Source organism: Pleurodeles waltl, chromosome 6, assembly GCF_031143425.1.
Source record: "Pleurodeles waltl isolate 20211129_DDA chromosome 6, aPleWal1.hap1.20221129, whole genome shotgun sequence".
NCBI classification, from domain to species: domain Eukaryota; kingdom Metazoa; phylum Chordata; class Amphibia; order Caudata; family Salamandridae; genus Pleurodeles; species Pleurodeles waltl.
This window is the reverse complement of record NC_090445.1, coordinates 926460038-926477518: the sequence shown is the minus strand read 5'-3', so window position 1 is coordinate 926477518 and position 17481 is coordinate 926460038. Positions and strand designations below refer to the sequence as shown.

The following is a 17481-nucleotide window of genomic DNA, read 5'->3' as shown; positions in this document are numbered from 1 at the left end:
CACATCCTAAATTTTGGAAAAAAACAGAGGTGTTTTTTGCGAAGTGCCTACCTGTAGATTTTGGCCTCTAGCTCAGCCGGCACCTAGGGAAACCTACCAAACCTGTGCATTTCTGAAAACTAGAGACCTAGGGGAATCCAAGGAGGGGTGACTTGCGGGGCTCGGACCAGGTTCTGTTACCAAGAATCCTTGGCAAACCTCAAAATTTGGCTAAAAAAACACATGTTCCTCACATTTCTGTGGCAGAAAGTTCTGGAATCTGAGAGGAGCTACAAATTTCCTTCCACCCAGCGTTCCCCCAAGTCTCCCGATAAAAATGATACCTCACTTGTGTGGGTAGGCCTAGCGCCGGCGACAGGAAACACCCCAAAGCGCAACGTGGACACATCCTAAATTTTGGAAAAAAACAGAGGTGTTTTTTGCGAAGTGCCTACCTGTAGATTTTGGCCTCTAGCTCAGCCGGCACCTAGGGAAACCTACCAAACCTGTGCATTTCTGAAAACTAGAGACCTAGGGGAATCCAAGGAGGGGTGACTTGCGGGGCTCGGACCAGGTTCTGTTACCCAGAATCCTTTGCAAACCTCAAAATTTGGCTAAAAAAACACATGTTCCTCACATTTCTGTGGCAGAAAGTTCTGGAATCTGAGAGGAGCTACAAATTTCCTTCCACCCAGCGTTCCCCCAAGTCTCCCGATAAAAATGATACCTCACTTGCGTGGGTAGGCCTAGCGCCGGCGACAGGAAACACCCCAAAGCGCAACGTGGACACATCCTAAATTTTGGGAAAAAACAGAGGTGTTTTTTGCGAAGTGCCTACCTGTAGATTTTGGCCTCTAGCTCAGCCGGCACCTAGGGAAACCTACCAAACCTGTGCATTTCTGAAAACTAGAGACCTAGGGGAATCCAAGGAGGGGTGACTTGCGGGGCTCGGACCAGGTTCTGTTACCCAGAATCCTTTGCAAACCTCAAAATTTGGCTAAAAAAACACATGTTCCTCACATTTCTGTGGCAGAAAGTTCTGGAATCTGAGAGGAGCTACACATTTCCTTCCACCCAGCGTTCCCCCAAGTCTCCCGATAGAAACGATACCTCACTTGCGTGGGTAGGCCTAGCGCCGGCGACAGGAAACACCCCAAAGCGCAACGTGGACACATCCTAAATTTTGGAAAAAAACAGAGGTGTTTTTTGCGAAGTGCCTACCTGTAGATTTTGGCCTCTAGCTCAGCCGGCACCTAGGGAAACCTACCAAACCTGTGCATTTCTGAAAACTAGAGACCTAGGGGAATCCAAGGAGGGGTGACTTGCGGGGCTCGGACCAGGTTCTGTTACCCAGAATCCTTTGCAAACCTCAAAATTTGGCTAAAAAAACACATGTTCCTCACATTTCTGTGGCAGAAAGTTCTGGAATCTGAGAGGAGCTACAAATTTCCTTCCACCCAGCGTTCCCCCAAGTCTCCCGATAAAAATGATACCTCACTTGCGTGGGTAGGCCTAGCGCCGGCGACAGGAAACATCCCAAAGCGCAACGTGGACACATCCTAAATTTTGGAAAAAAACAGAGGTGTTTTTTGCGAAGTGCCTACCTGTAGATTTTGGCCTCTAGCTCAGCCGGCACCTAGGGAAACCTACCAAACCTGTGCATTTCTGAAAACGAGAGACCTAGGGGAATCCAAGGAGGGGTGACTTGCGGGGCTCGGACCAGGTTCTGTTACCCAGAATCCTTTGCAAACCTCAAAATTTGGCTAAAAAAACACATGTTCCTCATATTTCTGTGGCAGAAAGTTCTGGAATCTGAGAGGAGCTACAAATTTCCTTCCACCCAGCGTTCCCCCACGTCTCCCGATAAAAATGATACCTCACTTGCGTGGGTAGGCCTAGTGCCGGCGACAGGAAACACCCCAAAGCGCAAAGTGGACACATCCTAAATTTTGGGAAAAAACAGAGGTGTTTTTTGCGAAGTGCCTACCTGTAGATTTTGGCCTCTAGCTCAGCCGGCACCTAGGGAAACCTACCAAACCTGTGCATTTCTGAAAACTAGAGACCTAGGGGAATCCAAGGAGGGGTGACTTGCGGGGCTCGGACCAGGTTCTGCTACCCAGAATCCTTTGCAAACCTCAAAATTTGGCTAAAAAAACACATGTTCCTCACATTTCTGTGGCAGAAAGTTCTGGAATCTGAGAGGAGCTACAAATTTCCTTCCACCCAGCGTTCCCCCAAGTCTCCCGATAAAAATGATACCTCACTTGCGTGGGTAGGCCTAGCGCCGGCGACAGGAAACACCCCAAAGCGCAACGTGGACACATCCTAAATTTTGGAAAAAAACAGAGGTGTTTTTTGCGAAGTGCCTACCTGTAGATTTTGGCCTCTAGCTCAGCCGGCACCTAGGGAAACCTACCAAACCTGTGCATTTCTGAAAACTAGAGACCTAGGGGAATCCAAGGAGGGGTGACTTGCGGGGCTCGGACCAGGTTCTGTTACCCAGAATCCTTTGCAAACCTCAAAATTTGGCTAAAAAAACACATGTTCCTCACATTTCTGTGGCAGAAAGTTCTGGAATCTGAGAGGAGCTACAAATTTCCTTCCACCCAGCGTTCCCCCAAGTCTCCCGATAAAAATTATACCTCACTTGCGTGGGTAGGCCTAGCGCCGGCGACAGGAAACACCCCAAAGCGCAACGTGGACACATCCTAAATTTTGGAAAAAAACAGAGGTGTTTTTTGCGAAGTGCCTACCTGTAGCTTTTGGCCTCTAGCTCAGCCGGAACCTAGGGAAACCTACCAAACCTGTGCATTTCTGAAAACGAGAGACCTAGGGGAATCCAAGGAGGGGTGACTTGCGGGGCTCGGACCAGGTTCTGTTACCCAGAATCCTTTGCAAACCTCAAAATTTGGCTAAAAAAACACATGTTCCTCACATTTCTGTGGCAGAAAGTTCTGGAATCTGAGAGGAGCTACAAATTTCCTTCCACCCAGCGTTCCCCCACGTCTCCCGATAAAAATGATACCTCACTTGCGTGGGTAGGCCTAGTGCCGGCGACAGGAAACACCCCAAAGCGCAAAGTGGACACATCCTAAATTTTGGGAAAAAACAGAGGTGTTTTTTGCGAAGTGCCTACCTGTAGATTTTGGCCTCTAGCTCAGCCGGCACCTAGGGAAACCTACCAAACCTGTGCATTTCTGAAAACTAGAGACCTAGGGGATCCAAGGAGGGGTGACTTGCGGGGCTCGGACCAGGTTCTGTTACCCAGAATCCTTTGCAAACCTCAAAATTTGGCTAAAAAAACACATGTTCCTCACATTTCTGTGGCAGAAAGTTCTGGAATCTGAGAGGAGCTACAAATTTCCTTCCACCCAGCGTTCCCCCAAGTCTCCCGATAAAAATGATACCTCACTTGCGTGGGTAGGCCTAGCGCCGGCGACAGGAAACACCCCAAAGCGCAACGTGGACACATCCTAAATTTTGGAAAAAAACAGAGGTGTTTTTTGCGAAGTGCCTACCTGTAGATTTTGGCCTCTAGCTCAGCCGGCACCTAGGGAAACCTACCAAACCTGTGCATTTCTGAAAACTAGAGACCTAGGGGAATGCAAGGAGGGGTGACTTGCGGGGCTCGGACCAGGTTCTGTTACCCAGAATCCTTTGCAAACCTCAAAATTTGGCTAAAAAAACACATGTTCCTCACATTTCTGTGGCAGAAAGTTCTGGAATCTGAGAGGAGCTACAAATTTCCTTCCACCCAGCTTTCCCCCAAGTCTCCCGATAAAAATGATACATCACTTGCGTGGGTAGGCCTAGCGCCGGCGACAGGAAACACCCCAAAGCGCAACGTGGACACATCCTAAATTTTGGAAAAAAACAGAGGTGTTTTTTCCGAAGTGCCTACCTGTAGATTTTGGCCTCTAGCTCAGCCGGCACCTAGGGAAACCTACCAAACCTGTGCATTTCTGAAAACTAGAGACCTAGGGGAATCCAAGGAGGGGTGACTTGCGGGGCTCGGACCAGGTTCTGTTACCCAGAATCCTTTGCAAACCTCAAAATTTGGCTAAAAAAACACATGTTCCTCACATTTCTGTGGCAGAAAGTTCTGGAATCTGAGAGGAGCTACAAATTTCCTTCCACCCAGCGTTTCCCCAAGTCTCCCGATAAAAATGATACCTCACTTGCGTGGGTAGGCCTAGCGCCGGCGACAGGAAACACCCCAAAGCGCAACGTGGACACATCCTAAATTTTGGAAAAAAACAGAGGTGTTTTTTGTGAAGTGCCTACCTGTAGATTTTGGCCTCTAGCTCAGCCGGCACCTAGGGAAACCTACCAAATCTGTGCATTTCTGAAAACTAGAGACCTAGGGGAATCCAAGGAGGGGTGACTTGCGGGGCTCGGACCAGGTTCTGTTACCCAGAATCCTTTGCAAACCTCAAAATTTGGCTAAAAAAACACATGTTCCTCACATTTCTGTGGCAGAAAGTTCTGGAATCTGAGAGGAGCTACAAATTTCCTTCCACCCAGCGTTCCCCCAAGTCTCCCGATAAAAATGATACCTCACTTGCGTGGGTAGGCCTATCGCCGGCGACAGGATCACCCCAAAGCGCAACGTGGACACATCCTAAATTTTGGAAAAAAACAGAGGTGTTTTTTGCGAAGTGCCTACCTGTAGCTTTTGGCCTCTAGCTCAGCCGGCACCTAGGGAAACCTACCAAACCTGTGCATTTCTGAAAACTAGAGACCTAGGGGAATCCAAGGAGGGGTGACTTGCGGGGCTCGGACCAGGTTCTGTTACCCAGAATCCTTTGCAAACCTCAAAATTTGGCTAAACAAACACATGTTCCTCACATTTCTGTGGCAGAAAGTTCTGGAATCTGAGAGGAGCTACAAATTTCCTTCCACCCAGCGTTCCCCCAAGTCTCCCGATAACAATGATACCTCACTTGCGTGGGTAGGCCTAGCGCCGGCGACAGGAAACACCCCAAAGTGCAACGTGGACACATCCTAAATTTTGGAAAAAAACCGAGGTGTTTTTTGCGAAGTGCCTACCTGTAGATTTTGGCCTCTAGCTCAGCCGGCACCTAGGGAAACCTACAAAACCTGTGCATTTCTGAAAACTAGAGACCTAGGGGAATCCAAGGAGGGGTGACTTGCGGGGCTCGGACCAGGTTCTGTTACCCAGAATCCTTTGCAAACCTCAAAATTTGGCTAAACAAACACATGTTCCTCACATTTCTGTGGCAGAAAGTTCTGGAATCTGAGAGGAGCTACAAATTTCCTTCCACCCAGCGTTTCCCCAAGTCTCCCGATAAAATTGATACCTCACTTGTGTGGGTAGGCCTAGCGCCGGCGACAGGAAACACCCCAAAGCGCAACGTGGACACATCCTAAATTTTGGAAAAAAACAGAGGTGTTTTTTGCGAAGTGCCTACCTGTAGATTTTGGCCTCTAGCTCAGCCGGCACCTAGGGAAACCTACCAAACCTGTGCATTTCTGAAAACTAGAGACCTAGGGAAATCCAAGGAGGGGTGACTTGCGGGGCTCGGACCAGGTTCTGTTACCCAGAATCCTTTGCAAACCTCAAAATTTGGCTAAAAAAACACATGTTCCTCACATTTCTGTGGCAGAAAGTTCTGGAATCTGAGAGGAGCTACAAATTTCCTTCCACCCAGCGTTCCCCCAAGTCTCCCGATAAAAATGATACCTCACTTGCGTGGGTAGGCCTAGCGCCTGTGACAGGAAACACCCCAAAGCGCAATGTGGACACATCCAAAATTTTGGGAGAAAACAGTGCCTACCTGTGGATTTTGGCCTGTAGCTCACCAGGCGCCTAGGGAAACCTACCATACCTGTGCATTTCTGAAAACTAGAGACCTAGGGAAATCCAAGGAGGGGTGACTTGCGGGGCTCGGACCAGGTTCTGTTACCCAGAATCCTTTGCAAACCTCAAAATTTGGCTAAAAATACACATGTTCCTCACATTTCTGTGGCAGAAAGTTCTGGAATCTGATAGGAGCCACAAATTTCCTTCCACCCAGCGTTCCCCCAAGTCTCCCGATAAAAATGATACCTCACTTGTGTGGGTGGGCCAGGTGCCTGCAACAGAATAAGGCCCAAAACCTGAAGGGATAGCACAGCAAGTTTATAAGGGCATATTCTTTTATACATCTTTAGACGGACTCTGCTTTGGGGACCCACATAAGTGAGGGGTCATTTTACTTGGGAGACTGAGGGGAAAACTGGGGAGTAGGAATTTTGTGCTGGAGCGGTGATCCTACTAAGAAAAATCAGGAAAATATGCTTTTTTATGCAAATTTTGAGGTTTACAGAGGAGTCTGGGTAAGAAAATGTTGGGGGAGCCACACAAGCCACACCTCCCTAGACTCCTTGGGGTGCCTAGTTTTAAAAAGTTTCTGGGTTTTGTAGGTTTCCCTACATGACGGCCGCACCCAGGACCAAAAACATAGGTGGGCCCTCCCCCCCAAACACAGGTATTTTTGGAATATATCACTTTGATGTGTGCACATACGTCTGTGATGTGCCAAACACTAAAATTGTGAAAAGAAACACACTTAGGTTATGTGAAGAAGACCCCTCACCCACCAACCAAGTTGGTGGCATGCTTCATCATCGGGGTCCCACCCGAGGCACCTAGCGTGTCTCAAGTGTGCTGCGACGCCTGATTACAGCGGAGCAGGTTTTGTCATTTGTACCACACATACTGGTTGGATTTGGCACGAGGGTGAGTGATGGTTCAGTAGATCAAATTTTATTAACAAGAGATTTCACAAAAGTGAAATGCACTGGTAATAACTGAAAGGCCAAAAAACTGAACCAATGACTCACAGCTCGTGAGCTGTAAAGCCACGACAAGGCACCAACCGCTTTACAGTCCATTCACACACCTTTCATACATGACATGCACTAGACCATTCACACCGCCAGCCACGGGCCCAGCACATTACAAGACTCGCATCCACAGACAGCGCCAGTCAAGGGCCCATCACTTTCATACGCCCACATGCCTGATACAGCAATCACACCAGCTGATGAGTGTGTGGACTGGCGTTTGGCCGGCACTGCCAGCCAAGCGCCACACCACCAGCCAAGCGCCACCCCACCCACACCACCAGCCAAGCGCCACCCCACACACACCGCCAGCCCAGCGCCACCCCACACACACCGCCAGCCAAGCGCCACCCCACAAACACCGCCAGCCAAGCGCCACCCCACCCATGCCGCCAGCCAAGCGCCACCCCACCCACGCCGCCAGCCAAGCGCCACCCCACCCAGGCCACCAGCCAAGCGCCACCCCACCCACGCCGCCAGCCAAGCGCCACCACACCCACGCCGCCAGCCAAGCGCCACTCTACACATGCCATCCCCTTTTTTTTGTTTTTAAACAACAAAGAAACCACTAATCATAAACTAGTACAAAACTACAAACACAAAAGCTCTAACTGAATACATGACTAATGCCAACCGTGAAAACGAACATATAAAAATATAAAACACCAGTTTACGCTCACGGAATTTCCCAATAATTCTTCTGTGTGTGGTAGCTCCTGAAACAGCCACCCACACACAGCCCAGGCTTTGAAGGACAATCAGGGCAGTACATCCTAGTCTCCTTCCTGATACCTCTTCGAGCACAGACTCTACATCTCTTAGCAGGAAAGTTTTTTTTGGCCGTGTGTGGAATGTGCTCAGCAAAGTGACGATCTTTCAATCTAGCCACATCCTCCACCACTGCTTCTCTAGGAACTCTTGCCTGTTCCAGCACAACAAGGCTAGCTATGATAGACTCCTGAAATTTCACAAATGTCATCCTTGACTCTGGAGAACTATCCTTAAACACAACAAAAGCATTAAAAGTTGCCAAGTGGAACAAGTGAAGCGCTAATTTCTTATACCACACATAAGACTTACGAGCAGCAGTGTAAGGTTCTAACCTCTGATCTACTCTATCAACACCACCCATGTGCTTATTATAGTCTAAGATGCACACAGGTTTGCGCACTTCGGCAACCTGACCCCAAACAGCCACAGGTGAAGTACTCTCATCATGGATGGTGCTTAGCATGTAAACATCCCTCTTGTCTACAAATTTCAGAGCTAGCAGCTCATCATTCCGCAAGGCACTGCACTGTCCCTTCTCAAGTTTTTTACAGACAAGCTCTTTTGGATAGCCTTTCCGATTAGAGCGGATTGTGCCACAAGCAACAGTGTCCACTCTGAACAACTCCTTGAACAACCGAACTCCAGTGTAGAAGTTATCTACATATAAATGGTGACCTTTGTTAAACAGTCGTCTACCAAGTTCCCACACAATTTTCTCTCTAACTCCAAAAGTGGGAGGACAACCAGGGGGGTCAATATTGGAATCCCTACCAGTGTAGACCCGGAAATTATAAACATATCCTGTACTACTTTCTGACAGCATATACAATTTAATTCCATACCGTGCCCTCTTGCTAGGAATGTACTGCCTAAAAACCAAACGACCCTTGAACAGGACCAAAGACTCATCTACAGATATTTCTTTCCCTGGAACATAGATCTCTGAAAACCGATCTACCAAATGATCAAGGACAGGTCTAATCTTAAAAAGACGGTCAGAATCAGGATGATCTCGTGGCAAGGCTAAAGCATTATCTACAAAATGCAACATCCGAAGAAGAAGCTCATACCGGTTACGACTCATGATGGCAGGAAATATAGCAGTTGCCATCAAGGGACTAGTAGACCAATATGAAGACAGCGACGGCTTCCTTATCAGCCCCATCAAAAAAGTTAAACCCAAGAACTTTTTCAACTCTTCCAGATTTGTGGGAATCCACCGGCTAGCTCTAGAGTGTGGCCTAAGTCTGGCAGCGTTGTCCCTCAAAAACTGCTCTGCATACAAATTAGTCTGCTCAACAATCTCTTCCAAAAATATATCGTCCATAAACAACTCAAAAAAGTTGACGGGCAAAAAGTTTTCCGTATTAACTCGACACCCTGGAAAACCAGTAAACGCAGGCAACTGTGGCTGCTCCATGTTTGGTGCAACCCATGCGTCAGGTCTTCCAATGGGAAGCCTTTCAGCCGCTGGCTCCTGCACCATTGGCACATCACTGTCCTCCTCTAAAACAGGCCCTTCATCAGCACTGAGAGTGGCTTCATCATCAGATGATTCATCTCTGACAGAAAATTCACTTCCAGAATCCTGCACTTCCTCCTCTGCCTCAGATGCAGAGTCAGTCTCATATTCATGGTCAGAAGATGACTCAAAAAGCACACTAACAACCTGCTGAGCGGTCATCCTACGGCTGGCCATGATCCTTCCTACAAAAATTAACTGGACAAATACACCACCAACAACGAGCACTGTGTAAGATAAGTAACAAAGTATAGGTTTATCACTAAGAATTATAAACTCAAAAACTATACTGCTCACTTGCCTGAAAAAGCTTGACTCACCAGCAACTACTCTGCACAGCCACAGCAATCACCAACGATATCCCACTAAAAAGAGAAAAAAAAAAGCAAATTAGACATAAGACAACACAATAATCATTGTGCATAACTCTAAGGACAATTTCACACACAATCCTGCATTCAGTACACCACCTACAAACATGTCATTCATGCATTGCAACAATACTCACTTGGAGTAAATTTATTTACTTACCTAAAACATACAACTACGCAAACCGCAGGACAACTACTGCCAAAACTGCAACAAGCCACAGCAAAGTCAGCAAAAGCTTTGAACTAGAACAAAAAGGAGAAAAACTGTTATTATCATAAAAGCAAATACTTCGCCAGTTGACAAACACTCCGCCACTAACCATTTTTTCATTTTCCCTTGTGTCTAGTCTTCTCTGCTTGGGGGAAGATGGGCCTAAAAAAAAATAGGCCAATCTACCCCCAAGGGGAGGGGGCAGAAATCGCCCAGATTACATTGCACCCTTTGGGGGGGGCGACCCTTGCCCAAGGGGCCACACCCCCACACAAAGCACACACACACACATATAGTATCCCTGGCGCTATGGGGATTCTTCCCCCCTTGGGGACAGAAAGGCCTAAAAAATAGGCATATCTGCCCCCAAGGGGGGCAGAACTGCCCAAAAATACATGTGGGCCCCTGGGGGCGACCCTTGCCCAAGGGGCCGCCCCCCAACACAAAAAATAAAAACCAACAATAAAATCCCGGGTGTCTAGTGGCTTTCTGCCCCCCTTGGGGGCAGATCGGCGTAAAAATAGGGCCAATCTGCCCCCAAGGGGGGCAGAAACGACGATAAATACATTGCGCCCCCGGGGGGAGCGACCCTTGCCCAAGGGGCCACCCCCCAACACAAAGCACACATACAAACATATCTTTCTGGAGCTATTGGGATTCTGCCCCCCTTGGGGGCAGAAAGGCCTAAAATAAATAGGCCTCTCTGCCCCCAAGGGGGGCAGAACTGTACAAAAATACATGTGGGCCCCTGGGGGTGACCCTTGCCCAAGGGGCCACCCCCCAACACAAAAAATAAAAATCAACAATAAAATCCCTGGTGTCTAGTGGCTTTCTGCCCCCCTTGGGGGCAGATCGGCCTAAAAATAGGGCCAATCTGCCCCCAAGGGGGGCAGAAACGACAATAAATACATTGCGCCCCTGGGGCGAGCGACCCTTGCCCAAGGGGCCACCCCCCAACACAAAGCACACATACATACATACTATTTCTAGCGCTATTGGGATTCTGCCCCCAAGGGGGGCAGAAAGGCCTAAAAAAAATAGGCCTGCCTTGGGGGCAGAACTGCCCAAAAATACATGAGGGCCCCTGGGGGCGACCCTTGCCCAAGGGGCCGCCCCCCAACACAAAAAATACAAATCAACAATAAAATCCCTGGTGTCTAGTGGCTTTCTGCCCCCCTTGGGGGCAGATCGGCCTAAAAATAGGGCCAATCTGCCCCCAGGGGGGGCAGAAACGACGTAAAATACATGTGCCCCCAAAGGGGAGCGACCCTTGCCCAAGGGGTCGCTCCCCTACACTAATAAGCACACACACAGAGAAATCCCTGGTGTCTAGTGGGCATTCCTGCTGCCCGATCGCATCGCGATCGGGCAGCAGGAATGCTCAAAGAGACATCGAGGGAAAGGAAAACCCTTTCCTTTCCCTCAATGCCTCTCTCAGAGCACCCCCACCCCGCACGAAGGTGAAAAACTCACCTTCTCCCTTAGACGCGCTGGAAGCAAATGGCTTCCAGCGCGTCTTTCCCCCTTTCCCTGAAATCAGCGCGCAATCGCGCGCTGACGTCATGGGGGGGGGGGTGGGGGCGGTGGGCGTGAAAGGGGAAGGGATTCCCCTTTCAGCCCTTGCCTGGGGGTGTTGGGGGGCGGCCCTCGGGGGAAGCGCTAGCGCTTCCCCCGACTGCCAGTCCCAGGACGTAATGGTTACGTCCATGGCGCCACCCGTGCGCTGCCATGGACGTAACCATTACGTCCCTGGTGGGGAAGGGGTTAAATGTCATTCGGCTATCCGTCCTAATGTGACCTGAGTGCGGGACAGCAGAAACAGGGAACAGTGCACTCAATGTGCAATATTGGGCCCTTGTACTCCTTCAGCAGTAAATATGAATACTTTTCCTGACATACTCACCTCTATTTGGTAACATATTGATTTCGCCAGCATGCAAAGCCAATGAGCAAGAAACCTTTCACTTGGGAATTTGTACGTTCACAGGAAAAAAAAAAAAATTAGTTTTTTTTTTTAACAAAAGCATTGTTATACACAGAGGATGTGATGTGCACATTATTCATCTTTCAATTTATTGCTGTTTCACTAAAGTGGAGAACTTAGGAGTACAGTCACTAAAATAAATATGTGAAAATATTTTCTAGGTGTCAGCGTTTTCTACATGGGAGAAAGAACTACATAAGATTGTATTTGACCCTCGTTATCTGTTATTGAACTCCGAGGAGAGGAAACAGGTACGTTTTCTGAGATTACTGATTATTCTGATGCTACCTTCTCTTCCATATGCATTTAGTTTCTTTTTTCAGTGTAAATAGCTAACTCTACACTCCAGAGAGGCATCTGTGGCTCGTGGTGCAAAAAAGGGGCGGTGTGGAGTGTGGCAATTTGGGGGGGGGGGGAGGGAGGGGGCGACAAACAACAACAAATCAAACAGACAAATTAAATTTAAAAAAAACAACTTACCTGACTCTCGGCTGCCTTGCCGCTCTTCTGGCTCCACTGCAGGCAAAGGCTCTCAGACTGCCCTGCGGCCAATCATAATGCTGCTCTCATGCTGCTGGCACCATGAAAGCGCATTAGGATTGGCCGGAATGCCCTGGCTTAGCGCTCCCTGGCAGACTGGGAGTCTGTGCCTTCTATCTCCAACCCAGCAACACAGTGCTAGGTTAGAGAGAGCTCAGTGCACACGTATGTTTGGCCATCCTGAGACGGCCGACCAAACACACATGTGCACTGAGGGGAGTGCCCACCATGGCCCTGCTCTTTTAGAAATAAAACCATAATAAACAGAGGGCCAGAGTTAAGAAAAGTGGTGCTGCACCCACTGCAGCGTTACTTTTCTTGCACTCCTTAGCTCCCCCCTAACGCCACCATGTGTGCAACGTATCTAAGTTACAGTGCACCATGGCGGTACTTAGGGAACTAGCATCAAAATTCTTGCTGCTAGTTCGGAGCTTAGCAGGATTAGTATAAAAAAAGTGACACTAATCCTGAAAAAGCCCATTGAGGCCCATTGAAAACAATGGCATGCCTCCTTTTAACGCCTGCTCTGAGCAGCCATTAAAAGTGCCAAAATAAATGACGCAAGGAAACCTTCTAGATTTCATTATGCCATTCCCCACCCACCCAACAGGTGAACGTCCCCTTAGCGTACATTATGCCTGACGCAGGCATAATGTAGCTCAAAGGGTTGCAAAGTGGCGCAATGCATGCATTGCGCCACTTTGTAAATTTGGCCTTGTTGGGCCACATCCGCATAAAGAAATTATGCTAATGTGGTGCAAGGAGGAGCTAGGGGCTCTTAAATATGCCCAATAGTTTAATATTGTTTTATTTTTTAAGTTTTGCAGCTGCTGGCGGGGGCGGCAATGCTCCACTGCCATAGTGGAGGAGCTGCCGCTGCACAGGGACAGAAGGACAAGGCACGGACATAGATAGGATTATCTATGATATGCTTCCTAATTGAGAATATCAACAGGGTTTCCTACAGGAATTGGAAACTGTGCAAAGTTTCTTTTCGGGGTTTTTGTCTTGTGCAGAATGAGTGGTAAAATACAGTGAACCTTCTATCTAGTAACTTTCATGGATGTCATTTAGTGGTTGCCAGGGGTCACAGCTGTGACCCCTAGCCCACCCCTTACGACCCCTGGCACTGCCTTTGCGACCCCTATCCTCAGAGATGGCAAATACAGTGGCAGGAGAACATGGGCAGGTCGGCCTTATGGACGCCAGTTGTGGCTCCACTTTCTATGTTTTCTTCCGATTTTTTTATTACACTTATAGTGAATAATGAAACATTATTCATTAATAGTGTAATAGAAATGGAGTACAATTACGCAAAATATGTCCTTCCTTGGCAGCTTAGCTACCTAAAAAATGCTTTCAAATGTATGTTGTGTGCGTGCTTGCGGGAGAGTGTGTGTTTACTGAGAGATAGTGGCTTTAGTGTGAATATGTGCGTGGATAAGCACGTGTGTGTTTAAAATTGAAGATCAACGGATGTGTGATGTGACTTCCCCTACCCCTGGCATTTTGGTGTATTGACGTTTATGGTGACTTTACTGCGGTGCAGACGCAGAATAGAAATCTGAGCAGACGTTTCACTTATGGTGCTTATTGAGACGTTCTTTCTGCCATTTTTTTTCACAAGGAGTCTATGCAAACGACACCGCGTTTTAGAAAGTCTTTATGACTTACCTACATCCGTAGCAAAGCCATAGATGTGTTTCTCATTATAGAATTTTAATTCTATTAAGTTTTGGGATACACTTTTATGCGTTTGGGATCATTTAATGTAGGAATCTGAATTAAACATGTATAGAATGGCGTTCATATGTTAAATTGAATTTGCGACCTTGGAAGAGGCCGGCACTTAATGTACGTGCTACAATCATTTAAACCTGTAAAAACGACTAGTTTTCATAAAAAGGTATACTTTTTTATTCATATTCAATACCTAATCAATTTGCAGCAACATTTTGTATCTGTTTTTTTTTGTTTTCTTTTCCGAAGGTGAATTATACATTTTTGCTTTTTTTTAAAAATAACAGTGTAAAACAGTTTACTTAATGTCTTTCCCAAAGGTTTTCGAACAGTTTGTAAAAACGAGAATAAGAGAAGAATATAAAGAAAAGAAGAGTAAATTATTACTGGCTAAAGAAGGATTCAAGAAGCTTTTGGAGGAATCTAAGGTGTCTCATAGGTGAGTATGCCATGCAGAGCTTGGTACTCTGTTGTGCAAATCATTTTGAATCAGTTATGGCTTGAGGCATTCTTGTGTTAATATTCTTAAGAGGCAGTAACAAAAAAATAGAAAAGTATTGGTACAGTGGTACCGCCTCATAAATCCGCTGTATTCTGCGACAGGAGAATATTGGCATAATTTAAGAATGTTTGGCTAATCCAAAGATGTTCAAGTTATTGATGCCTAATTTAGAAATATTGGAGTTTACCCGTGTATTTTTATGAAATGCATGTACATGCCTGATTTGCTTCTTAGGCCCAGATTTTAGAGAAAATTATGGTCAACCGGCATTTTCAAAACGCAGGGATGCAGCGTATTTACCAGAATACGGCACACACCCTTGTTTCCTCCTGCTACCAGTGCTAAATATGCTGCCGTGCACCAACGCAGCAACCCTTGCACCATAGAGCAAGGATAGCTGCGTTGAGGGGGAAGATTGTCTTTGGGCATGGAGGAGCACCTTCCTGCACAAAAACAATCTTAAATGGCGATTTACTCATTCTGTGTGTGCTGCAGAATGAAGCAATCATAGAAAGATAAAAAACAAGGTGAAATGAAAGCATTTTTCCTTGTTGCCCCATGCTAACACCAGCCCTGCGGTGGGAATAGATTTTGGCATTGCCTCAGGTTTACGAAAACTCGTAAATCTAGGGCAGCACCAAAATGCAATGGGTATTGCTGTGGCACACCCACAGCAGCATCCATTGCAAACCCCTTGCATGCAAAGTGCTGCCTGTGAAGGGGCCCATATTTACAAGATGGTGGTAAGCCACAAAAAGTGACTTAACGCCACCTTGTAAATACGGTGCAGTGCATAACGCCACTGGAGAATCACTAAAAGTTACACTCTGGTGGCGCAAGGGGCTCTTAAATATGCCCCATAGTTTGTATCTATGCGAGTTTCCATGCCATGAATTAAGCATGCATACATATTCTTGTGCTTTATATGAAATTTCATATTCCTATTTCGCTTAACCTTCACTATTTGTGCACAAAAATCTATTAAAAGTCTCCTTTTCAGCCCCCCAGTCCTGTACATTTTGCGCAGTATATAGAATAGCTAGGAATATAACACTGTTGTTTGCTCACCTCGTCTGCAATCGATTTCCCATCCCACTTGCCTGAGAATGCCCACTGCTGGGAACTCATTAATGTAACCATAGCTTACCAAAGATGAAGTGCTCCAACTCAGATTTTGTTAAACAACCTAGTGGATTCTTGCAATTGTAGGTCTCAGACATTCAGTTCCAATTGTACTAATGCACCCAGTAATAATGATTAGAAAAGGAAAAGAGACTGGACTAGTACGTTGTTGGTGGCAAGGAGTCATCTGGCATATATATATTATTCAAACCAACAAAATGACGCTGCAATTTCGTGGACATTGAACAGAGTTAATGAAATTGAGTATTTCCACCAACACATTTCAGCCATTGCGGTCTTGATCAGGGTGTCAAGTCTGTTTCCAATTGCAATAGTGATTACTCTCCCATTTAATTCCTAATGGGAATTATGATCTTTGTAGTATCATTGTTCGTCTGTACTTAAAGTAAAAGGTGAGTTGCATCATTATAAAAAAAACAAATTGCAGTCAATGCTCTGTTAGTATTATCCGTGCAAGCATCACTTTAACTTTAAAACAAAATCCTCAAATTCCCAGTGCCTTTAATTAGGTAAGTTGCAATTGATGAATTTCCCAGACATGATTACAAAAAATTCACAAACACAATAAGCCCTCAGGTCTTATCGGCAATGGCTGAAATCCATTGTTTAAGTTACTGAATTTGATTAAATCTGTTCAACTTCAACGAGAGTGCAGTGTTGTTTTGTTGGGTTGATAATGTTGAGGAAACTGGTCATGCCCTAATACCTAATACTTGCACCAGTAGCGAGAGTGTGCCTCCTTTGACCATTTTGTTTGAGATATATATAAATAAATATATATATATATATATATATATATATATATATATATATATATATATATATATATATATATATATATATATATATATATAGTTAGAAATGGCGTCTTTGGTTGGCAGTCAGTTACCCCTTGTCCAATCATGGACCCTGTCTCTAATCAGGGTAAGTCACACACAGTAGCACCACAAAAATACACCACACAGGTTTAGAAAAATATAGAATATTTATCTGAGTAGATTAATGTCAAAACGATCAAGACTTGGTAAATACACTTTTGTAATGATAAATAGTCTTTATTTCTTAAAAAGAAACAAGTGTCTCTTGCAAGCATAAAGTACCTGGTTTGCGTCTATATTATCTGCATGAGACCGCAGAGGAGGAGATGCATGGAAAATGGAGAAGTGTGCGTCGGTTTCTCCGGGCATCAATACTTTTCCACGCAGCAAGGGCTTTGCATCTATTTCCGGTGCGCAGGCTTGGATCCTCTTCGAGTTGCGGGGTATTCAGACTCCTCGGGGATGATGCAGAGAAATCCTGGGCATGCAGGACGAAGTCAGAGGAGCTGCGTTGATCCGATGGGCCATGCAGGGAAATTTCTGTCACAAAGCAGGCGCTGTGTTGATTCCTCCTGCAGGAAGTTGGGCTGCGTCATTCCAGTTCAGCGATGCATCATTCCGGTGGGCCATGTGTCAAAGTTCTGGATGCAATGCTGGTGCTGCATTGATCTCCACCCGGGGAGCGGGGCTGCGTCGTTCCAGTTCGGCGATGCAGTGATTTTCTAACTGCAGGGCAGTCTGTGCATCGATTCTGGCAGGCAGTGCGCCGTTTTTCGCCACACAAGGAGTTCTTTACAGAGATTAAGGATTTTTGGCCCTGAGACTACAGGAAACAGGAGGCAAGCTCAATCCAAGCCCTTGGAGAGCACTTCTCATCAGAGCCAGAGGGCAGCAAGGCAACAGCAAAGCAGTCCTTTACAGCAAAGTAGTCAAGTGAGTCCTTTGGGCAGCCAGGCAGCTTCTCTCAGCAGGTTGCATGTTTTGGTTCAGGGTTTCCTTTACAGGAAGTATCTTGTCAAGATGTGTCTGAGTTGGTGGGGTCAGAGACTTG

General features: G+C 46.5%; 1 protein-coding gene across 1 annotated transcript in view; it reads left to right on the top strand.

The window, feature by feature from the left end:
• The window catches only part of TCERG1L (transcription elongation regulator 1 like), a 1516577-nt gene that overhangs the window by 1376715 nt on the left and 122381 nt on the right, over positions 1–17481 (top strand). The window contains exons 11-12 of the mRNA XM_069239738.1: positions 11849–11938; positions 14288–14406. Of these exons, the coding sequence (XP_069095839.1) occupies positions 11849–11938; positions 14288–14406 (209 nt within the window). The remainder of the gene's footprint in view (positions 1–11848; positions 11939–14287; positions 14407–17481) is intronic.